Source organism: Peromyscus leucopus, chromosome 8b (assembly GCF_004664715.2).
Source record: "Peromyscus leucopus breed LL Stock chromosome 8b, UCI_PerLeu_2.1, whole genome shotgun sequence".
NCBI lineage: Eukaryota > Metazoa > Chordata > Mammalia > Rodentia > Cricetidae > Peromyscus > Peromyscus leucopus.
In genome coordinates, this window is record NC_051086.1 from 3,997,681 (window position 1) to 4,022,833 (window position 25,153).

General features: G+C 47.0%; 1 protein-coding gene and 1 pseudogene across 1 annotated transcript; one reads left to right on the forward strand and one right to left on the reverse strand.

The window, feature by feature from the left end:
• The first annotated feature begins 1,513 nt into the window (after positions 1 to 1,513).
• Positions 1,514 to 5,190, forward strand: Foxi1 (forkhead box I1). The gene is made up of 2 exons (XM_028894907.2): positions 1,514 to 2,121; positions 3,732 to 5,190. Exons 1-2 carry the CDS (start codon positions 1,566 to 1,568, stop codon positions 4,289 to 4,291), a joined length of 1,116 nt encoding a protein of 371 aa, XP_028750740.1. The 5' UTR covers positions 1,514 to 1,565; the 3' UTR covers positions 4,292 to 5,190.
• A 7,047-nt stretch (positions 5,191 to 12,237) lies between these two features.
• Positions 12,238 to 13,005, reverse strand: LOC114710657 (annotated as a pseudogene).
• Positions 13,006 to 25,153: the final 12,148 nt, after the last annotated feature.

Sequence of the window (25,153 nt, forward strand, 5' to 3'; positions counted from 1 at the left end):
CCTCCTCACCAGGCATCCAAACATTACAAATGAAAGCAGTTCTGTGGTAGTCACTTTCCTCATGTGACCAGGCACAACCGTCCAGGAGATCAGATTGAGAAGTCCTAGGCAAGCAACCTCTCTTGGTGGCAACCCTCTCTTCGGCCTCAAAGAAACATGGGCATCCGGAGGAAGTGAGGAGAGGTCAGGAGAAGGAAGCAGAGCTGGAAGGCCACAGGAGGCATTAGAGACAGCTTGCATCAAGTTTCCTCCACCTGTTCCATCAGAGTGATGGTTTAGGTGTTTCTAGAACCTCATCAGGAAAGAACTGTCTGCCCCACGAGGAGACCTCCAGCCACTTCGCAAGCTCAGAGACTGATGTGTGTTAAAGCAGCGAGAGAGAGGCTGAGCAAGGCATCTTCAAGCCGGATCTACAATAGAACCACGAGGAAACTGGCCCTGGCTGAGCAGCAAAGGGAGACGAGGCTTGGTTGTAAGCATTGTCTTTGAAGCTGAAAGACAGGGGCAGAGCATGGGCAGCTGGGGGCACTTGCATTGCCCCAGCTCCCTCGGTGCCAGGGGCCTCTGCACAAGGGACTTCCACAGACATGAGATCAACGGAGGAGCTGGGAGACTTCTGTGCCTTAGAGCTAGAAATAAACTTGAATCATGGATGTTCTTTCTCATTTCTCCCTAAAATCCAATTCCCATCCTCTCCCTATTGATGATCTTTTTAAGAAGTCTGCTGCTCATCTTGGTGGGTCCCCAGGCCATGTCCACGGTAGCCTTCCCAGTGCCTTCTGCCTGCCTGCAGTGTGTGTGTGTGTGTGTGTGTGTGTGAGAGAGAGAGAGAGAGAGAGAGAGAGAGAGAGAGAGGGAGGGAGAGAGAGAGAGAGAGAGGAGATGGGGGGGGGAGGAGTAGGGGGCGGCGGCATGAGTCCTCTCCAGAGGCCAAGCTCCTCTCTGACTCTCGGGGGGGGGGGGGGGGGGTGCCTTGGCAACTCCAGAAAATGCATCTTCCCTTCCAAACGCCAAAGCAGGAGCTGTTGCTACATGAGAGTGGGGGCGGGGCATTGGTTAGAGAATGAGGGGCAGGGGTGAGAGGAGAAACCAGGGGTGGGGGTGGGGAGCAAGAGGGAGTGGGAGCCAGAGACAGAACCCAGAAGAGAGAAGGGAAACAAATATGAAAAACAAAGAAAGAAACAGAATAAGCTGTAGAGAAGACAGGGGGAAAGAGATGGAAAGTGAGGAGAGAAGGAAAAGGAGAGGGAAAGAGAAGGGTAAGCTGGGATGGTGGGAAAGTAAGCAGAGAGAAGAAATGAAGGGAACCCTTGTCATTTTGGGGTATCCGCTGTAATAAGTCTCCTTTAGTGTATCATTAGTGGAGACCTAGGCCACAGCCAGCAGGGAAAAGAGGGAGGCGGGTCCTGGCCCGGACCTGCTGGCAGGTGGCCGCCCCTGGGTGGGGCCACCCAGCCAAGCCCTCGGGGTATAAGTCACAGGAGGCCAGGGCCAGCTGAACACCTGTCAGGGACAGCTCCAGCGAGCACAGGTGCAGCAGGTGGCTACCCGAACCCAGCCCCAGCATGAGCTCCTTCGACCTCCCGGCATCCTCGCCACCGCGATGCAGCCCCCAGTTCCCCAGCATCGGCCAGGAGCCCCCGGAGATGAATCTTTACTATGAGAACTTCTTCCACACCCAGGGCATGCCCAGCCCTCAGCGCGCCCCCTCCTTCGAGGGTGGTGGAGAGTATGGGGCTACCCCTAACCCCTATCTCTGGCTCAATGGGCCAGCCATGACCCCACCGCCCTACCTGCCTGGTACTAACGCCAGTCCCTTCCTGCCCCAGGCCTATGGCATGCAGAGGCAGCTTCTGCCCAGCGACCTGGGCTGGCTGCCCATCCCCTCTCAGGAGGAGCTCATGAAGCTGGTGCGTCCACCATACTCGTACTCGGCTCTCATTGCCATGGCCATCCACGGGGCGCCCGAGCAGCGCCTCACGCTGAGCCAGATCTACCAGTACGTGGCTGATAACTTCCCCTTTTACAACAAGAGCAAGGCTGGCTGGCAGAACTCCATCCGCCACAACCTGTCACTGAACGACTGCTTCAAGAAGGTGCCCCGAGATGAGGACGACCCAGGTAAGACCGCAAGCAGTGCATGCGGAGTAGGAGACCACCCCCAGGAAGGCTGCAGATCCTTAAGGACTTACTTCATTTCTGCTCCGAACTCTATTCTAGAAAGTTCTAACTACAGCCACCACTCGATCCACAAAACTGGAAGCTGCTAGGAGACAGGGCAAAAAGAAACCCTGGAAGCTGCTAGGAGACAGGGCAAAAAGAAACTCTGCCATGGAGGAGAATATGGGCTTTGGAAGCAGATTCAGGCTTCCCTGTCTCAGGGAGGCTGAGCTTGCCGAGCCTCAGTTTCCTTTTCTTTTAAAAAAAAAAAAAAGATGCAAAGGATGTCTATTAAAAAATTGTCTCTGCGCAGTCTTTGGTGTGGACAAAAGCTCAATATGCTGCAGTCATTATAATTCCCCTGTGCTTCAGTGCCCAGCACATAAGAAGTCCTTGGTAGAACTAGACCAAGCCAAGCCCAAGTGTACAGCAGCCAGGCCTGTAGCAGACAGGACCTGGCCTCGGTTGGGCACCATTGATGGCCTTATGACATGGCTCTGCCTGTCCTCCCTTCCATACAGAACCTCCTTTAATCCTGGCAGCACCCTGCAAGGTGTCTCTTCGTGAACCTATTGCTCAGGTGAGGAAAATAGCGTTCATGGGTGAAGGTGCCTTCCCAGAGTGACAGGGTTTGGAGTGGTAGTGATGGCGCTTGACTTAAACGCAGTTCCATTGCTGAGACTGGAATGTTCCTGTCAAATGATGAGCCACAGACGCTTGCAGAGAGGAGTGTAAAATATTCCTGGGTCCAGTTTCCAGAATTGAAGTCTAGTTTTGTTCTCCCACAGGAAGCCAGGGTATGGCTTGGAACCCTACCTCTGCCCCCTTTGAAGTCAGCCTTCGTCAGATCTATTTGTCCCTCAGAAGAGAGACTGTCCCATTCAAGGTCTTTTCCCACTTTCCAGCTCAGAGTAGCTGGGAAGAGTCGGGGTTTCCCTTCTGGTGGCACCTCAGTTGTACAGCTCTTGGACACATGTAATGTCTGTCCTGTCCATCAGTGAGTCTGGGGAGACGGGAATTTTTCAGACTAGAAAACAGATTTATCCAAAGTCAGTTGTCACTGAGGAGCAAAGCTAAGGCTCAAGTCATCTTCAGGATGCATATTCAGGAGTCCAGAACTGTTTCCTGGCTTTTCCTGGACCTTAGTAATAAATAGAGGCCCCCACCACTGCCCTACCCCTCCCTGGATCCCTTCATTCTGACACTTTACTCTTAAAAGGATCAATCCTGTCAATTCCTTCAGGCATAACTTATGCTCATTTCTATGCACTCCCAGAGCCTCTTGTGGGGGGGGGGTAAGGGGTATTTAGAAAGAGATGGGTGTGTGGGAGTGTGCTCACAGAGAGATGGGCATGTGGGAGGAGCGCTTAGAGAGAGGTAGGTGTGTGGGGTGTGTTTAGAGAGAGGTGGTAGGGTGGGCAGATGTTATGAAATTTCTTCATTTCTGTGGCAGGCTTTGTTCTTTTCTGTGCATTGTTGCCCCTGATTTTAGTTTAGGATGTTGCAGACGAATAGCACCGGGTCTTGTGTCTACCTCTCTGTTTCCTTCACATCTCCCACTTCTGTCTCAGGCAAAGGGAATTACTGGACTCTGGACCCCAACTGTGAGAAGATGTTCGACAATGGAAACTTCCGCAGGAAGAGGAAGAGGAAATCAGACGCGTCTTCTAGCACAGGCTCCTTGGCATCGGAGAAAACGGAGACCGGTCTCCTGGCAGGCAGTCCCAAGCCCACGGAGCCTCAGGATGTCTTAGACACTGCCTCACCAGACACCACCAGCTCCCCAGAGAAGCGGGCCTCCCCTGCCCCCTCCGGCACCCCATGCCTCAACAACTTCCTCTCCACCATGACAGCCTATGTGAGTGGGACAAACCCCATGAGCCGCTCAGTGGCCACACCAGGACTGAGCCCGGAGCCGACTGACAAGATGGGGCAGAACTCACTAAGTTTCAACTCCTACACCCCCCTCACCAACCTCAGTAGCCACGGGAGTGGGGGTGAATGGGCCAACCCGGTCCCCACCAATGCTCTAGGCTATGGAGGTTCTGTCCTCAACCAGTTCAGCCCACATTTCTACAATAGCATCAACACCAACAGTGTTCTCTTCCCCAGGGAAGGCACCGAAGTCTAGGGACAGAAGCTTCTGGTCCACAGAGCTGTCTAAGGGGAAAGCAATGGAGGTCCTCCAGACCAGACCCTCCACTACCCCCAAGATCTGAGACCTTTAAACTTCACAGACAGCACAGGAAGCTAGAAAGAATCTGTGTTCTTTCTAGAACACTGTCCAATGCTTCCGATGATCACATCTGAATCTACACAGATGTGTTAACTACAGTGGGCAGACCAGTGATGTGGCCATTTGTTGAGCACTTACTATGTGCTGGGTCCGTTCATGGGCTTTTTAATGACATGGTCACACTATGGGCAGTCATCCTTTGAGGTTCATATGACCCCCCTCCATTTGACAGATCATGAAATTAAGGCTTGAGAATGTTGTCAGCCTTTCCAGGGTCATAGAAATGACAAAGATGTCAAAGCAGGGTCTGGGCAACCCTCAAAGACTGACTCAAAGGGGGCAGTGGTGGAGGAACTGGTTGAGAGGGCCAGCATAAGAAGCTGGCGATGGCAAGCGCATGCGTACCTCCCCACTGCCTTCTGGTTACCCATCAGAATTTAACGCCAACTTGGGTATGACTTGTCCCCGCTGTCCTTTTCCTTCTTGCCTTGGCTTACACAGGCACTCCTTTAGCTGCTACTCAAGAGGGGAAGCAGCAGCGGCGTGCCCAGTGACGTGTCCCCCGAGGACAGTAACTCTAGCAGGTGCAATGCAGGGTCTCACTTTCCTGTCCTCCCTCAGAACTTGAGCAGAGCTGGAGGTCAGTGAGAAGAGTGGTATGCACCCCTAAAATCCCAGCCCAGTACCTCCCACCTGCAAAATCTCATAAATCCCTGCTTCCTGTGTGTGTGTGTGTGTGTGTCATGGACCAGTGAACAAGATATGGCTTGGGCTTCCAAGAGAAACAAGCCAAATAAGCAGAATAAGCATGGCCCTTTTTATAGCCCTGGAGAGGTGGACACTTGTCTCAGAAAACAATGGCCTGGAGGGAGGGGTCCTCTGTCCTCGGAGGGCAGGGTGGTTGTAAGCACAGCCTCTGGGACTGCTTGCTCTCTCTTGGTTTTGTAAGTTTCTTTACGGCTGTGGTGTCTTATCACAGCACACCCAGAGAAGTGTTGTTTGCTTTTCTTATTTCTTTTTCATTAAAAAGAAAAGAAAGAAAGCTGTTCAGAAGTGTGTGGCCCTTCCTTGTGAGCTGTCCTGTTTCTCAGTTGCCTGGTCGAAGCCTAAGGCTGAAGGTGCTTGGGGCACCAATGAAACTTTCCCATGGCTACACTGCTGTGGAGCTAGTCAAAGGCCCCCAGTGTAAAGTCAAGGTTATGGAGGATGGGGTAGGCACATACCTGCAGGGAACCTACCTGTGTCACATACGATATGGACATGGACATATCCCAGCTTCACAGCCCATGCAAACCTCGTGATTATGCTATGAACATGCACAATCATGCGAAGGTACAACAAGTCCAGTTAGAGGGAAAAACAGGGTCCAAGAGTTCTTCCTGAAGCCCACATGGGCTCCCTGCCCAGGTCTCTCTGACTTTTGCACTCATCACACTATGGCAATGGCCATAACGCATCAGCCATGGCCACTGCTAGCAGCAGCAGGTCTGTTTGCACTGGTGACATCCTGCAGTCCTGTACATGGTGGTGGTGGTGGTGGTGGTGGTGGTGGTGGTGGTGGTGTGTGCGTGCGTGCGTGCACTGAAGCTGGAGGTCTTCTACTTAAGGGTTTCCTCCTTGGTTGAGAAGAGAAAGGGCTCAAGCCAGGTCAAGGTTTTTTTGTTTTTGTTTTTGTTTTTGTTTTTCTGAAGTGACAGAAAGGAGGAGGTGACCCACAGTAATACTATGATGATAAGCACATCCACCCTGGGTTTCCTGAATGCCAGGCTCTGTTTTTGGACTTGACCTGATTTTTGTGTTTTATCTATAAAACCATCCAATGCCGCCATTCCTTGATTTCCATGTTATGGGTGAGCACACCAAGTCCCTGAGAGATTCTGCTGCTGTGTGGGCCACATATCCAGGACTCCCAGGCTACAGGAAAGCACTGATAGAAGGCCTATTTCACAGCCGTTAACAGAGAGCAGGGAAGGGACACTGTGTCTGACCAAGAAAGTCAGAATAGGCTGCCCCTTGCTGCCTGCTGCTGGGAGGACAAGGGCTCTGCCTCTGGGGCAATGGATCAGAGGCAGAGTGAAAATGTAGATCCCTGAAACCCAAACCAGGATTTTTTTTGTCATAGTGCATGTCACTGTCACCAGATTTGCCCAGATCCCAGAACCCTACCTTCACCATTGCTTATCTTGCTGGTCGCTCTTCATCCTCAACGTCTTCCCATAGAGAGGTGCGGTGAGTTAGGGAATTAGCAAGGCCAGGGATGGGAAGGGGCCAAAAGACAGCAGCCAAATCACCCCCAGAAGGGAGCCAGCAACTTAAAACCAAACTCCACAACGCAATTCTCTAGTTTTCTTTGGCTCAAAATTTAATGGGGGCAGCAGTAGAGGGAAGTCTGGGGATTCCTATAATGTGGAGACCCTGACAGCTCTTCAGGGGGAATCTCTGAGTAGCATCTGGGGGGTTCATGGGAAAAGGGGACCACGTGACTGGGTACAGGAGAAAGAGGGAAGCCAGCAAGAAGATCTTAACTGTTCAACCTTGTGGATGCTGCAAGCTGGAGAGAGGGGAGATGGTGTGAAGGAAGGAAGAAGGGGATGGAGAAAATTCAGTGACGTAGCAAGGTTATAAATGTTTTTAACTCACCAGCCATCTCTGCACTGAAAGCATACTCCAGCATCAATGGGAGTCTAAAAGAAGGGCTTCCTGAGTATTGCAGGGACCAGGAAGGCTACACAGAGAGGTGAGACACACCAGTGTTTATACAGCCACCCTTACACCACCCACCCCAAATTAGAGGGTCTGCATTTCTAACATGGAGGTCAGGGGAATAATGCCTCAAAGTAGACTACATAATATAGATTATATAACATGTTATATACATATATAATAATCTCATTTATTTTAATGGGTAAATTTGCAAGGAGGTAAAAGTCAGGAAATGCTACCTATAAAATATTAAGCTGTCCTAGTCACTTTCTGGTGAGTGGTGAAATATAAGGTTGATCTTTCCCCCTGGGTCATACAATGTATCTTCATGTTTGGAGACTAGACTATCTGCCCAGCCCACTGCTAGAAACCTCCTCCAGTGAAAGGAACCCAGAGGACTTGCTGTGTTGATGCTTGGCCCCGACCTATGCAATAGTTGACCAGCCTCTAGTATAGCACGTGACCCAGGCCCATTTCCAATGATGGGGGAGGAATGGGTTTCCTAGTTCAGACATGGCCTTTGTGCAGACACATTAGGGCTACATTATAATGAAAGGGAATTGATGTGAGGCCAGCGGCTTATATAGAACATGCCCCCCCCCCCAAGTCTTGCTTGTTGTAAGGTCAAAGCCAAACAAATGGGAGTTTGGTGCAGGCTTCAAGCTGGGTGAAGCTGGCATTGGCATCCCTGGCAGATGAGACAGATCTGGAGGCAGGACTGAAGAAGCCATAGTGGGGCATAAGGACAGAAAAACTGGTCAACAGAAGAATCACCAGCATGTGTGGGTATCATAGCTATGTGGGAACATGCTGGCATGTGGCTAGCACCTGCAATCACATTACCCCTGATCAGCTGCTGCTGTGATGGTCTCCTTTGGGCCATGAAGACACAGTGGCACAAAAAAGTTTAGAAAACCCACCAGGACCTCAAACAGCATTCTGTATAATCTAAACCTAGGGGGTGTATGCTTCCTTGGAAATAGGCATTGTGGCACCTGGTGATGAACAATCCAGAAGGAAGTTTCTCAACTAAGACAACATGACGACACATCTGGATCAGGAGGGACATGTTGGCCAGAACACCACTGGAGATCTGAGCCCTATCCTCATGAGGGGCTCAGCTCAGACTCTTACCCTGCACACACTCCGTCCCTCTCTCTTGCTTCTCTTCCTCCCTGGAGGAAGGAGCCCTGTGGCGGCACTTGTCATGAAAGTGATGTAAGTGTTGCAATGCATTCTCTTTCTAGTCCAGGCAGAGGCTACGGCAGAAGTACCAACATCCACCACCACTCCCTGTAAACCAAGTGCTTCCTGGAGACCAAGCCACAGCCACCACTGAGCCCTGGAAGATCATTATTTTCATTTGGTTCAGAGGCAAACTAGTACTCAGAGAAGTGTGAAGTCAACTTTCCAAGTTCACACAGCAGAGTAGGCAGACCTCAAAGAGAGGTGATCCCAGCTCCAGGGCCCATGCTCTCCACCTAAATACTAGGGGAACACCTTGGGACAGGGGACAGGAAGAAAGTCTACTCACGGGGAACAGAGCCGCCTCCTCCTCTCCACCTGATTCTATAGACAGCTTCTTACCCACGTGCTCTGAAACAACCTTATGTAGAAGAATGTCCTAAGCAAGCTGCTGTTCCAGCTCGGGGCACAACCATTTCTACATCTTCTTGACCAACAGCAGCATCCCTGCCTCCACTCTCTTCTTTCCAGCTGCAGAGGTACCCTCTTAAGGGGCCAAGGTGATCTTCACACTCCTTGGGTCCTATGATGGTTAACTTTGACGGTCAGCTTGGATTAAGAAATGCTAATGGGATTAGTAACACATACCTCTGCATAGGCCTCTGAGGGACACTCTAGAGACAATCGGATCCTGAAGGTGCTGACCTCTTGAATTCATTGATCCTTTGATGGATCCCTAATCTGATGGCATTACTGGGCGATGGTACAGAGTAGCAGGTGCAGAGAGTGGGTGACTAGGGGCATGTCTCTGCGAATATATCTTGCCCTGGCCCCTTCCTAGCTATGCCCTTTTTCTCTGCCTCCTGCCGACCATGATGTGAGCTGTTCTTTGCCATGTCCTCACCCCAGCCATCCTTGACTGACACTCTGAAACTATGAGCCAGAGCAGACCCCTTCCTCCCCTGTGTTTCTCTCAGATACTGGTCACAGTGGTAAGAAAAGTCACTAGCAGGCTGGACCATAGTGGCGCACACCTTTAATTCTAGCACTCCAGAGGCATAGACAGGCAGATCTCTGTGAGTTCAAGGCCAGTCTGGTCTACAGAGTTAGTTTTAGGACAGCCAGAGCTGCACAGAGAAACCCTGTCTCAAAGAAAAAAAAGTCTCTAGCATAGAGCCTTTGGTGGCTCCATTTCCTTTAGGTCCTTGCTCATTTGCATAGATGTCACAGCTCCAGCTCCATCATTGCCCCAGGATTCAGACGTAACCACAGCCAATGTCCCTCTGCTTGTCCCAGAGGATCAATCTCCTTGACTGATCTACTTGAAAAGATGATATTTGCCTAGGAATGCTGTATTTTGAGTGTAAATTTGAAATATTTAAAATGGTACAGTTGGGGAATAAATGCCCAGATGTTAACACCAAAATGTCGGTGAACAGTTATGGAAATGGGGACTGGGAGAAGCCAACTTTCCTTAAAGATCCCAACAAGTGTTGGAAGTCAGGACAGTAATTAGCCTTATGTGTGTTTGTGTGAGAGGTGTGGATCTGGGAAAGGTTCTAAGGGGTCTTCTGGGATACTGGCAAGTATCTCTTGTTCTAACTGAGTAATGCCACAGGGATGCTCACAGTAGGAAAACTATCAAGGGTTGAAATTCCATTTGTGATTGCTACATGTTTACTTGTGTACATTGAACTCAATTGTGTGAGGTGGGTGTCTCACTGGTTCTCTGTAGAGGAAAAGGCAGGCTGGTCTCAGGGTTCCCACATGCCATCCCACAGTAGCCCATTAAATAGGATCTCTCCTGTGCAGACAGGATAGATGCAGACAGCATCCAGAACACCACTAATTGAAGAATACAATGAGGTGACTGAAAATTTACTTTTTGAAGTTGAGAATTTATTGTCTTTGGAGAAATTTATTCTGTTTTTAATTTAATTTTTGTTATAATAATGGGTATATTTAGCATAGAGTAACCCCCACTAACTTAGAAATCAGCACTTGTGATCCAGCTTGGGTTTGTTCTAATTTATGGGCATAAACAGGCCTCTTCCCCTAAACTTCCTCCTCAGGGAAAAGGAAAATAAAACAAAGCAGAAAGCCTGCTGGAGTCTAGCTCCTGCTGTCGCCACGGTCCTTGTCAGGCTCTCCTTTCTTTCTCCAAGCCCCTCCTTGCTGCCTGGACCCTTGTTTCTCATCTGAGAAGCTCCAGACATGAGTCACGTTGATAGACCAGCCAAGGGCAGACTGCATATGCGACAACGACAGTGTTGTCCTAAGATCCTTCTGCCTGGTGATTTTTGTAGCCACTGTGGTTTGTGTGAACATTCTCATGACAGGCGCCATCTGAGGGTGCATACCTCCTAGCCTGTTCTCACTGTCAGGTGGCACACAACTGTATGTGCACTGGGAAATGGTGCCTACAGCAACCACATGTCTTTACAGCATTAGTCCCTGACCCATGTGTTACCATTTTTCCTCCCTTTGTCTAGAGTTTATAAGCTGTGGACCTTAAGGATTAGAACCTCATCTCAAGGGTCTTCAGGGACATCATCACAGTCCCTGGTTGACGGGAATGTGTTTGCTTAATGTTGAATGAAAAATAATGTTGAATGAAATAGGGTATACAAATGAACAAATGTAATTTAAGACTAGTTATTAATCCTTTTGTCTTTCTCTTTATCCCCAGGAGAAGTTTCAGTGTCCCCAACCCTCAGCCTTGCAGGCTACTCCAACACTCTTATCCCTCTAGGAGACAGTTAGATGGGTGACATCTTTCTAGACTAACTCCCAAATTCAATCTCTATCAATCCTAGCTTTCCTGAAGTGGTCTGATGCTTTTTTGTCCAGAAAGAATTGGATTTACTGGAGTCTAGATTACAAGAAAAGGGCTAAATGATAAACACACACACACACACACACACACACACACACACACACACACGAGATTGTGTATGGCCCTGACCCCGGACCCTTGTATGCTTGTGTAGCTACTGTGTTAGAATGGGGTAGGCCCAGTTTTATAGCAAAGACAGAAGGTTAACAGTCACCATTATAACCTGCCAGCACTGGAAAGGAAAGACCATAAAACAAGCTAAGGAATGAGAAGGCGGGCTTGGGATCTAGTCTGAGTTAGGATTCAAACCTTGGACATGGTGGCAATGGTGGACCAGCGACCTCACTTCTCTGAGCCTCCGTGATCAAAGAGATGATCAAAGGAGCCAAAGTCAGTGTTTCTAGTAGAATCAGAAATGGTTTTATTATGTACAAATAATAGGCAACATTCTATCCATACATTCTATTTTCCAAAAACAATTGTTTTTTTTTTTTTTAAGAAAATAAAAAATGCTGAGTGTGATGGTATACACCTTCAATCCCAGCATTCAGGAGGCAGAAGCAGGTGGATCTCTGTGAGTTCAAGGCCAGCCTGGTCTACAGAGTGAGTTCCAAGACAGCCAGAGCTACATAATATGAAAGACCCTGTCTCAAAAAGCTGAAAAAGAAAGCCACATAATAAAATTTAAAAGATACCAAGATTCTTCTGCTTCTAGACCATTGCTGGGCTGAAGAGAATTGGGGTGGGGGGAGGGGTGTTGGGCCAGAAGATACAACTTGGAATTGAGCATTCTCCAAAGCAGTAATAAGGTACCATTCCGGCAAAGTTTATTCAACCATGCCCCACCCCCATCCTCACAAGCTGCCTATTGGACTGCCTGAAGCGAGGTGGACAGCCCAGTATAATTCGGCTGCATTGCAGCATTATATGCAGCCAGCATGCAACTCTAAGAAGCTACTAAGGAGACTAAAGCAAAGCAAGAGACTGAGGTTGACCTGAGAATGGCTAGTTCCTTGTTGTGACCTCTGCTTCAATGACCCTAATAAACAGACTATCCTAGTGCAAGGAAAATATTACATTGTGACAGATTTCATACTAGCAAGACAGTCAGCACAGAAATGTTGCCTGGTGCCATTAAGCAACAACTCAAACCATGTTATGCCCAGAGTTCATGCCTTCATCTACACACAAACCTTTGTGTTTATGTGAGCATAGCACGGTGACGCAGATCATGGAGCTGAGATCTAACACCCACGATGGATGCTTCTACAGGCTGCAGTATAAGAAGGAAGCATGTGAATCACCTTTGTCTGAGGGACCTTACATAACCAATCAGTAACTTAGGGACCGACAGTCTCCACTGGGTTCCAGTGTGCCCAGGGATGGTTGCAGGAGGCACCATTAGGAAGCATCCTCCATGTCCACATCCTCCTGCAACTGCTGGACCATTTTTTCTTCCAGCCGCTTTCCTCTGCCTGCAAGAGGAGCCCGGATAAGATGGATGCTCTGCTTGACTTCTTTGATGTCCTGAACCTTCTGTAGCTCTTTGTTCTTCTTCAACCTGTTCCTTATAAACTTAGCCTGGCATTTCTGCTTGGTCTCTTGAACCCTCTTCATTGCATCAATGGTTTTACTCCAGAGCTCTCGCTGGTATTTCACAGGTTCATTTCTATGTTTTTCAAATTCAAATGAGTTGTCCATGGTGGGCTCCTTGCCAGCCACTTTCCTGAAGGCTTTAGTCCACCTGACATTGCGTGGTTTCTGCTTCTTCTTGAAGTTTTTATGACACTTGGATTTGCAGAATTGGAACACCATTGCGGACAAACATTATGCCGTGGTCCGGGTATAATGGCCCAGAACAGAAGTAACATTTCTCGATCCTCATGTTGACTCCATGTCCAGAACTGCCTTTCTAAGAGGAAATCTCTTAAATGATCAATTTCTTACAAATCATTAAATCATTGCTCCCTCACTTGTTTGATTTTATGTTTTTTTTTTAAATTTTAAAAATAAATTTTAGGAACTAAGGTACAAATTTCCAAAACCTAGGAAACATACAAGCTATAGAAGGACTGTGGTCTCTCTCCACTATTCCACCCCGCATGCCTTTCCTAACCCAGCAGTTCGGGAAAACACGAGTCAAAGGGCCACTCTAGACTTCCCACCTCCATTCTCACGATTCCAAACTCCCAAATCAGTGGTGGCACCGGAATTGGGTAACGTGTGGGAACTACATCCACAGTGGAATTTAAAAGTGCCAGAAAAGTTCACACCACATGGCATGCATGCACATGGGCACAAGCTTTCTCACACTCATCCATGGGTGCTGGATGCCATTGATTTGAACAGGGAATGAGGACTTGGGCTGTAGCCTGAGACCATAGTGGAATCTTTCCGCCCCCCCCCCCCCCAGAGAGCAGAACAAAATGCTCTCCTAGGAATCAAGTTTGAAAGTCATCACTTTTAAGTCTGAGGTAATTGAACCCCACAAAGTAAATAAAACTAAAGTCAGAATCTTATTGCCTGTTCACACTAGATGTGCCCTCAGGCACCCACAGCCAGGCTTCCTACGTGTCTGTGTCTCTACACTTCCACACACTGTCTATATAAAAAGGGGCAGGGAGGGAAAAGAAGTGGGAAATAGAGGTGCAGGCCGGTGACTGGGCTGATGAGCATCTGGCAGGGGCTGCCTGGCCCTTCAAGCTAGGCCTTATGATCTCCTGTTGAATGTGAAACAGTTTCTCAGACCGTAAATATCCATGCAAGACTTTTTTTTTTATCATCACAGGTCAAGACAGAATCATAAACACTGTCCATCCTGCAATGTGCCACACACCCCTTGTTTTGGGTAAGAAGAAGGCATGCTTACCTCATTACCAGCTCAGCCTGAGCCTCAGCTTAGTCTTCCACCATTTGGGCAAGAATTACAGAGATGGCCAGTCCTTGGATGCCTCTTTCTCACCACGTCCAATCCAAAGATTGCCCCTTTCCTTAAACCGTCCTCCTGACACCTGTCTTAAAGTTCAGACCCTCTAGTCCTCCAGCATTCTGTCCTGAGATCCTCATGGTCTCCCATGGTACATGCTTTTCCTCCTTAGCAGTGATCAGCTAACTTAGTCAGTCACAGGTTGGAGGATGCTGTCGCTGAGTATCAGACACTCATTCATGCATTCACATATTCTCCAAATGTCTATTAAGCAGCCATTGTGTGCCCAGCACTGTGCTGGGTGTTAAAACTATGATGGCTGGCAGATTCCAGTCACACCTTTGAGGAACTCATGGTCTGGTAGAGAAATGCAAAGTAAGTAGCACGTGGTTTGAGCATGTGTTGGGATGGGTTAGACTGGAAGAGACAGCTATCTCAGATGAGGGGTTCAGGGAAGGGTCCCCAGAGTCAGTGGCGTTTGGGCCAGTATGAGGAGGGTTGTGTTTCCTTGGGGAAGGAGAAAAGAGTATTATAGGCAGAGGTGGAGCATGTGTAAAGACCAGGAGGAGAGAGCAAGTGTTCAGAGCTGAAGCAGTAAAGAATGAGAAGGCAGGAGAGCAGCAATCAGGGCAGGGCCTTGGAGGCCTCAAATTCCTGCTAAGAGCATGCATGCGCAAACACACACACACACACACACACACACACACACACACACACACACACACACACACACGGAGCCTTGCAATGGCGGCACAAGAAGCTATGAACCTTAGCCACACTGGTGTCTTCCCCCGACTCCCGACTGTCTTCTAGTGAGAGCCAAGTGCTTGGCCCCTTGCCCAGATGGAAGCCCCTTCTTTGACATCTGAAGGGAACCCTCAAAGAACTTTGTATGCAAAGTGGACCGCATACAAATGAGCTGTTTCCCTGTGGCAACGCCTCTATTTGTGGAGTAGAAGAGAAAACCAAAGCAAAGGGCAATATTGCAACATCCAACTCAAAACTTCACAACCATTTGATTGGATCTCTGGTAAACTAGCAGGCTTTTTTTTTTTTTTCTTATTTTGTGATTTTTTTTTAACCAGTAGAAAATAGGCGAATCTATTTTCACCAAGGAAGACCTTTAAATAGATGATCAGTGTAAGGAGAGATGTGCAGTCCCACTAATGATTTGAAAATGTGCAAAAGAACACATGGATGTTATGTTCCTCAACCTGCACATTAAGACAGCCAAGGGCTGCCAAGCTCAGGATGAGATGAGTTCCTGCCTCTTCTCCTTTTGGATGGAGAACAAAGTAAAACAGCCTTTCTGAAGAGCCTTTCTTGATAGTGAGCATAAGAGGGTCTGATTGCATCTCCTTTGATCTGGAATGTCTTTTGTCTGGGAATTTCTTTTTAAAAGTGACAGTGCAAAGACACACGCACGTGACTGTGCTTCATGGAGGTGTTTGGATCAGGGCAGAGCTTGTATTAGTGAAACACCCATGATAGAGAAGCAGATAGGTAAGCCTCGGTCAACAGTTACAATGGAGGTAAAAGAAACTGTTAGAAGGAATAAAAATGCTATCTGATCTCAGGGAAAAGATGCCAGGGATCTGTTGACAAGAGAGGCCACATCTTACTTTATCCAGTAGCTTTGGAGATGGCATTGGACTGAGTAATAACGTCCACAGTTCCAGATCTGACTCTGTCACAACAGGATGGAGCTGACTGTGGTTTACTCACGGGAGAGGTGGGGCAGAGCCAAGGGAACCCTGTCTCCGTTAGTGTTGCCAATCTGTTTTGTACCCATGATCCTATCCTGATGCTCTGAAGACCTCACAGGGGCAAAGAAGGACTAGAATTCTCTCCTTTGCCCGAAAGACAGACACAGAGGTGGAAGTCTCCGAAACACAGCCCCATTGGAGTTTTAACATTTTGGTAGTGGTGGGACACAATTCAGCCACAGCATTCAGTTATGCAGGGGAGAAAGTACTGGTCCAAAAAGAGACCCAGGAGGAGTTCAGGCCAATGGAACCCTGGGTAGCTCTCAAGTCCCGCTCTGCCATGCGTGGGGAGTGCTGCATAACAAAGACCTTAATTCTTAAATTTAATTATACTCATTTATGTATGTGGGGGTGCTCACATGAGCTGCAGCAAACCTGTAAAGATCAAAGGACAACTTTCAGAAGTTGGTGCTCTCTCTACACTAGATTGGGTGCCAGGGGCCAAACTCAGATTGGCAAGTTTGGCAGCAAGCAACCATACCTGCTGAGCCATCTCAGCCCAAAGCTTGCATTAAAAAAAGATGTCCAATTCCAAACTTTGGGTCTCTCACAATGAGCATAGAAAGATAACTATCCTCCTCCTGAAGTCACCCGGGGACGGTGAGGACAAAAAGATAAGGCTGAATTCCCAAGCAGGGGAGAACCTGTCGAGGGGACACACAAGGTGATCCTGGATGATGTGGGCACAGGGTGCTGAGTGACGCTAAGTCAAGGAAGTTTATCCTTTCAACCTCTGCTCAGGCCTTATTTCCTCCAAGGGGAAATTCCCCAGATTACATTTTCACATCCTAATGCTTGCTTATCTCCCTGTTTTGCAAAGGCTCAAAGCCCTTTGCAGAAAATGATTTTCAACTCTCATTGAATAGCAGTTTGTTTGACTGAATTTTCTTTTACAATTACCTTCTCTAGATAAGTAAAGCTGGCTTATTTTTTTAAGTAATAATGTAAAGATTCCTTTCTATATTCGTTTTAGAATAAGGATGAAATTATAGATAGAATAGAAGTGAGCAATAATGCAGAAAAAAGTGGAATGCCAGCTTCAGCTACATACCGAAATGAGACCATCCTGGGATATAAGTCAAATCACACACACACACACACACACACACACACACACACACACACGCACGCACGCACGCACGCACGCGCACACGCGCACACGCGCATACACACACTCAATAGTGCAGATAATATGTGGATGTGCCCTCTCCTCCCATAAAATAGAAAGAAGAAAGCAGAAGTGATACCTGAGTGGCTAAATTTGGAGAAACTCTGCTACTGGAGAGGAGTACAGAGCTGGTTCCTGTGCCCTGAGATTTGCTTGAGGGGGACGACTCTCCCTGCTGCCCTCTCCAGAGGACATGCCACTGTCTGTGCTGACTGGAGCAGGAAGCCCTTCCAGACCCTCCTGCCAGCTGCTCCAGACTGCTGAGCGATTGTATTCTTGGAGGAGCATGTCGACTGGCAAGTCTGGGAGGTGTTGCCCACTGTGGTAACTGAGGCTGCTTGGGTCCTCACTCCAGGCCAGCCTGCACCTGTATCATCTGCAGGGGTCTTTCTGTTCATCTCAGTGAAACTGGGTGAATTGTCCCCAGCAAGAGGCCACAGGGAAGGCCTGGTCTTCGGGCCCTGTGACACCCAGGAGGCAGGCTGGAAGCACCCTGCACACATATTCCAGTGTGCTCAGGACTGGCCCTGCTGACCGCTGCATGCCTTGCAAAGACACTGTCGGAGTGGCAGGGTCATCTGTCAAAGGGTTTCCTGGCCCGTGATTCCCCTCGGAGGCCCAAAGCCCAGAGTCCCCCAAACTCACAGAAGCTGACTTCCCATAGGTGTTAAGAACCTTCCCTCATTCACTGTGCAAAGGAGAAAAACTGAGGCCCAGAGATGGAGGGAAGGGACTTTCCAGTCACACAGTAAACTGGCAACAAAACTAAGAATTCGTGTGCTTTGATTCTTTTCTAAAATACAACAATTGTTAGGTATAATAATTAAAAATACAATAATAGTACTAATTCTTTGAGTTTTCATATATGCACACAATGCATTTTGATCATATCCTCTCCCACTCCCTTCCCCCAACTCCTCCCTAACCATACTCCATCCCCCTCCCAACTTCATATCCTCTTACTTAAAATTAAAGCTAACCCACTGAGTCTAATAAATGGTGCCTGTATACACATGGATACGGGGCCATCCACAGGAGCATGGGAGAAATACCAGTGGCCACATCACTGAACAACATCACTTCCCCCTCTCCTGGCGGCCATCAGTAGTCAATAGCTTGGCGGGTGGGGTTTCAGGTATCCCTTCCCTATCCATGCTGGAATGCTTTCTGATTCTTAACCAAGCTTGCCTATTTCTATAAAAAAAATAAAAGTTTTGTAATAGCATACACATTGTGGAAGGGTGAAACTCACAGTTTCCACATTAAACATAGTCTAACGAGGAAAGAGATGAACATGTTAAGGTACATTTAGCACCAGTTACTATTTATGAATTTACATTAAAATAGTCCATCCGGGGCTTGCCTGTCCTCCCCTCTGCCTGTTTCCTGTAAGGTGGGAAGTGAGGGCTGCCTAGTTAGATCTACAAGGTGACTGGGATGGCGCAGACCCTGGGTGTGGTTTAAGAAGTGAGAGCCTTAGGAAGCTTAGGAACCTCATCTATAAGTTGAGAGTGATAGTCCTTGCCTTCCAGAATTTCTGACATCAAGTGACTGTGCAAGGTACAGAGGACTAATATTTAAAAGCAATGGCTTGTCATCCTATCTCCTAGTAATTGTATTCATTATGGTCCCCAAATTAGAACTAACCTGAGTGTCCATAGGGAGGTGGATGAGAATAAAAAGGCCGTGGCACATATCAATGAGACAGAATGCTACTTAACAATCAAAAGGAATAAAATGCAGATATGTGCAAAGCAGATGAATTTCAAAATCACTGTGTGCCTCTGCCTCTGGCAAAGTGCCTCTTAACAGATCCCACCTAGGAACAGATAGCAAACGACAGATTGTTGAGACAAACAGAAACAAGCCACCACTGAAGTCCGAGGGCACTGAAAAGTAGATGCTAGGCAACATCTCAAGTGGAAGCAGCAGCTGAATAAAAGGGTCTATGTAGAGAGAACTATCTGTTTCAGTAAGTCAAGTGTGACCAGAAGCCTAAGTAACATCTGAGAGAAAACACTGTCGTCTTGTCTTAAGGACCTGCTATTGCCACTCTTAACTGCATCATAAACACACATCCTTATATGCGCAGATAGCTCTCAGCCCTCATCCAAAAAGCTTCCCTGTGCAGCCGATGGAAACCATCCCAGAAACCCGCAACTGGTCAAAATACAGAGGACAACTGACCATGAGGCTCCCATCCCTATGGAGACATCTACAATACAACTCCTGCACCTGACAGTTCAAGGACCATCACAGAAGAGTACACAGAGGGTTGAAAGAGCTAGAGGACCAGGAAGTCTGCTATGTGATTATGTCTCCTAGAAATGGCAGGGAAGTCACACCCATGAGACTGCAACAATATGGTTGCCTAATAAAGATGTGAACAATGCCAACAGAGATGCTAATGTGGAAGGTCAAAATCTTATGGGGCCCTACTCCTATACAAAGAAGTATAGGCAGCTAGTGGCTGCTGAGAGAGGGAGAAATACCCCAGGAATGAGCCTCCTGACTGGTTATACATTACCAAGTGGTTAGCCCTGAAACTGTATATATATAAGCAGCACTGAATCAGCTCAGCAGGCTATATTTACACATTTATGTGTAGCTTCTTGCATTTGAGAGGGAAAAAGAGAATGCATGGGAATAATTAGAAGGAGTGGAGCTGAAAGCAGAGATAGCTAATTGATAAACTGAAATTTGACTGGTAAGAAACATTCATGTGATATTTCTAAAGACAGAAACCAAGGAACAGAAAAACTATGAAAATAAATCCTCTAAAAATTAAAGAACAGATACAATAAAATAGTAAATCCCAAACCCAACCATGTCAATTGTTACACTAGCTGTTAATGGACTAAATACTGTAATTAAATGATCAAAACCTTTTAGAGTGGTAAGAAAAGAGTGACCCAAGTATACACTGCCTATAAGAAACCCATTTTAAAGTAATGGAACATGCTTAACAGATGCAGTTATCATAGGTAGAAATGGCCACCGAAACACCAGGTAAACAAGACTTTGAGACCACATGTGTTATGAAAGCAAAATGAGGACTTTTCAAGTGATGAAACAGACAGGTAGATATACATTACATATATCATTAGTTACTAAACATCCATTAAGTTCATTCATAGTCAAAAATAGAAGAATTTTGAATAAAAAAAGCAAAAATTAACAAAATGGAAGGGGAATGTAGGTAATCCCACAACCTTGGCTAGAGGTGTTAGCACCCTCCTCCCAGAAACCCATGGAACAAACAGATGGAAATAATTAGTTTAAGACACAGACAATCTGAACAATGCCAGCAAACAGCTAACTAATATTAGTAGAGCACTACATCCGCAAAGTAGAATGCATGTTCTTTTGAAGGGTAGATGGGGTATTCACAATGCACTGAGCCATAAAGCAAGTCTCACAAAAGATAAAAGAAATTTACAATGTGTGTGTGTGTGTGTGTGTGTGTGTGTGTGTGTGTGTGTGTGTGTGAAGGGAACCAAACACACATCAAGCCCATCATGCTTGTTCATATGGAATTCTAGAATAAGCAAAACTAGTCCCATGGGGACAGAAGTTCATTTGCAGTTGTCTGAGACCTGCTGGGGTGGAGGTGCTGTTTGGGAAGGGACTCCACTGAACTTTCTAAGATAGCAGAAGCATTTTATACCTTGATAATGAGGCTACATGGGTCCATTTTTCAAAGTTCATGGACCTGTACACTTAATATAGGTTCATTATTCTGCAGGTAAATGATACTTCCATGGAGTCAATTAAATTAAAACCAGACTCTAGCAGTTCACAACAGGAAGTGGCCCACCTTGGCTTGGTGGTTGCAGAGCACTGAATGACTTATTTGCCAGTATAGACCATCCTGGCTAAGGGTGATTCAACTAACGATTTACAGATTTGACCATGGGGCAAGAACAATATGCATTCAATAGAAAATGTACCTCACATTCCAAGTGTTAATGTTTTTCCATGCTCATGACTTGCTGTGCTTCACTCTTTCATGATGTTGGCCAGTACAGAAGGCTGCAGCACCTAACCACCCATGGATGGAGTGGGTGTGGGTGACAACTGATCTACACAGACTGCTAAGATGGGGTACTCTGTTGTGTAAGTACTTACAATGCATTTCCAACTTAGCATATTTTCAACTTAGAATGGGATTATCAGGATGTCAACCCACATCAAAGAGGATCCTGTACATGATAACTGCAAGATTCTAGCCAACACAAAGACTCAAAGGTTTCTCTGAGAACTGGAAGCTCTGATCTTGCTGAGCCAAGATTGTCCCTGCCAAATCCTGGCAGGAAATGAGCAACAAAATTATCCCTTACATGGAGCCATCCCGTTGGCCATTCTGCCTGGTCCACTTGTTTAAGTGGCTTGCCAGACCCAAGTGGACTTGGAGTCTGCGACTCTTTGATGAGAATGTTAGCAGTTATTATTACTTTTTATCCAACTTACCTCCTATGGTTTTTCCATGTATCCCTCAGCATCTCACTTAAGCTCCTACCAGCAACACACACACATAGTTGTATGTTTATATTAGAGCACTATACATGCTGATTGCTAAGCACTTCACATAAATTAGCTTATAACCACTGAAGAAGGTCCTATCCACCATCCCATCTTGCAGAAGAGGAGACTAAGGTTCAGAGATTTTAGACATATACTCAATCGGCAGGAGGTTATAAAGCCAGAATCAAAACCCAGAGTGGTGTGGCTAAGGCTCATGGTTGTCCAAAGATATCCCTTGTACAAGTCCACAATCAATCATTCACACTGTCATCTACAGAGCTGTGGGAATTTGTTGGGGGCAGAAGGTAGGGAGTGGGATCAGGACACTGAACACATTGCACATGGCACCCTCTTCCACTAACCATGGAAAGCTTGTCCTTGTAGAATGGGAATGATCTGGAAGGGCAGAGGGAGACTTCATCCACTCAGTAAGATTTTCCTTCCCACCTACCCTGAATCCAGGACATAGAGCAGTGAGTAAAATTCCTCCCCTCCTGGCATTTACCAGTTGGTGGGAGAAACAGCCAATAAAACACAAGCAGGTGCTACAGTTATGTGAAGGTTAATTCCACGCCAGGGAGTCATCATGGCTGTGACATGAAACAAGGCAGAGTGAAGCCTCAGAAGGTGACCGGGGACACTGTTTAAGACAAGGAGGTACAAAAACCCTGTCTGAAGAGGTGACATTTAAGCAGTCAGGCCTGTGAAGAAGGCGGCTCTAAAAAGATACTCCTAAGGGCATAACTGGAGCTTCTGGGGCCACTCAGTACAATGAGCTTTGCTTATTTGTGAAATGACCAAGGCTGGTATGAACAGAAGCATGAGGCACAAAAGCTCATAGGTCCTCTAAGGCCTGGGCAAGGTCCTTGCCTTGATCACACCCCCTGGGGATAACCTGCTGGGGTGAGAATGTGTGCATCAGGAGCGAGGGGTGGGGTGGCGTCTGTAGAGGTGGTTAATAAGCTCAGGGCTTTCTGAGGAACAATCAAAGGGCTCCTTCATGCTTAGCACCCAAGCCATGGGGCTGCCACAGTGTCATGCAGGGTCTGTCATTTACATTGCAGCTAGCAGTGCTTCTCACTATGGCTGTCTTCCCCAAAACACCAAATGGTGACAAACTGCTTTCCAACCAGCGGGAAACACCTGGGCAAATCCCTCTTAATGCAAAATTGCAGCGCCATCTGGGCCCCCAAAGCCTCTGACTCTTGCCACCTTGCTCAGGATGTGGGACAAAGAAAGAAGCAATGTTCCTGAGGGATGCATGGACAAACTGCAGCCCTGCCACTCATCCACTCCCTTGGGATGGTACTTCTCTCTGAGCTTCATCCCTAACTCAGAACCATGGCTGCCTCTGGCTAGTTCATACGGTAATTCATGGTAATTAATCACAGTTTTTGAAAACACTTTACTCAAGACCAATACTTTATTGCTTTATTGTTTTCTGTCTCCCCAACCAGCATGTAGACTCTCTGAGAACAGAGTATTGATTATTTCAGCCACACCAGTACAGGACACAAGGCCCCCAGTAGACAGTACAATTGGTCTTCTGTATCCACTGATTCTTCATCCTTGGATTCAACCACTTAACTTTTCTTAATTGGAAAGAAATGCACCAGTATTGAACATGTACGCATTGCATGCATATGTGAGTGCACACATGCACATAGAGGTCAGAGGTTGCAATTGGATGTTGTCCTTAGTTGCCCTCCATCTTATATTTTGAGACAGAGTCTTTCACTGAACTCTTCATCAACTTGGCTAGTCTGGCTGACCAGCACCGGCTTCTTATCTCTGCCTCCCTGGTGCTGGGATTACAGGCTTCTGCTGCAGTGCCCGGCTTTTGATGTGAGAAATGACTCAGGTCCCCATGCTTGTGCTTACAAGCACTTTACCAGTTGAGCTATATCCCCAGGCTTACCTTGTCATTATTCCCTAAACAATACAGTATAATAATTATGATACAGAATCTGCATTGTATTGGTTACTATAAATCATCTAGAGATTCTTTAAAAATGCACAGATTATACTCATGTATTATGCCATTTTATGGGCTTAGATATCCTCAGTTTGATATCTATGGGGTTCTAGATTGTGGGTGCTGATTAACTATCTGCAGATTGAGTGTTGGACAGTGTTAGTTATTTAGCTGCGTTGTGTTCTTACCCTGCAAGGAAATGTCACGAAACACGACAGAATCCGCTTATAGAGTTTATTAGAGTTAAAGGGACAGAGTGTGCAGGCCTGTGGAAGAGACACGTGTGTGGAGAAGAGGGACTGGGAAGCATGGTGCTCCACTTTAAAACCGGCTGGGGGCGTGGCCAGGTCACGTCACTACTCCACGCGTGTGCGTAGATCACATGGTCACATTGCACACTTATGTGGCCATGTAACGTCACGGATCCTGGTCACGCGAGACGCCTTGACCCGGAACTTGCTAGGTGGAGGTGTCCGGGTCCTCCGGGTATCCTGGTTACGAGAGATGCTTTGACCCGGAAATGCCTATCCTGACCTGGAATTGGCTAGGCGGAAGTGTCCGCCTGGTATATGCGACCGTGGGGGCGTGTTGTGAACCCTTCAGACAGGCCTTGGAATCTTTTGGGTTTTTAATATTACCAGAAAGGATTTATCTCTGTCAGACCCAAATGGGCACTGCATGACAGTCATGTATGATTAGGTCCACTGGGTGTGGTTCCATGTACATTTCTGCCTAAATAAGCACATATTTCTATTGTACTGACTAGTTTATGTCAATTTGTCACAAGCTAGAGTCATTAAAACCTCAATTGAGGATTTGTCTCTATAAGATCAGGCCGTAGGGAAGCCTATAGGACATTTTCCTAATTAGTGATTGATGGGGAGGGCCCAGCCCATTGTGGTTGGGGCCATCCTTGGGCTGGTGGACCTAGGTTATATAAGAAAGGAGGCTGAGCAAGCCATGAGGAGCAAGCCAGTAAGCAGCACTCCTCCATGGCCTCTGCATCAGCTCCTGCCTCCAGGTTCCTGCTCTGTTTGAGTTCCTGTCCTGACTTGCTTTGATGAACTGTGATGTGGAAGCATAAGCTGAATAAACCATTTCCTCCATAAGTTGTTTGATCATGTGTTTGATCACAGCAAAGTAACCCTCAGACATCTATTAACCAGTTAATTCACCGTAGCTGCCCTTGAATTTTGATGTAGACAAGATATGTCACACTGTCTAGTTCAACACCTACTGTGAAGAAAGAATAACATTAATGTTTATTAAAATATTAATTTGTGCTGGGCGTGGTGGGGGTACAACTTTAATCCCAGCACTAGGGAGGCAGAGTCAAGCAGATCTCTGTGAGTTTGAAGTCTGCGTGGTCTACTCAGTGAGTTCCAGGACAGCCAGGACTACATAGAAAGACCCTGTCTCAAAAACAAATTATTCATTTGACTAATATTTATTGAGCACTTTCAATGATACTTTAGGGATCAATGCCAAATAGGCCACCTATAGTCTCTATTTATAAGAAACGTAAGTTTCTGAAAGAAAGACAGGTACCAATGAGCCAATTATAAACAACAGTAATTGACAGAGTGGCTAACAAGGCAAGCTCACTACTATCTGTCCATTCTGGGCATCTGACTTGGTCCAAGTGTCCTGGAAATTTTCTGGGAGGAATTCAGG

Coding starts and splice junctions, on each gene's coding strand:
- Foxi1 (XM_028894907.2), top strand. CDS start 1,566: ATGAGCTCCTTCGACCTCCCGGCATCCTCGCCACCGCGATGCAGCCCC. Junction 2,122..3,731: donor CCGAGATGAGGACGACCCAG/GTAAGACCGCAA, acceptor CTTCTGTCTCAG/GCAAAGGGAATTACTGGACT.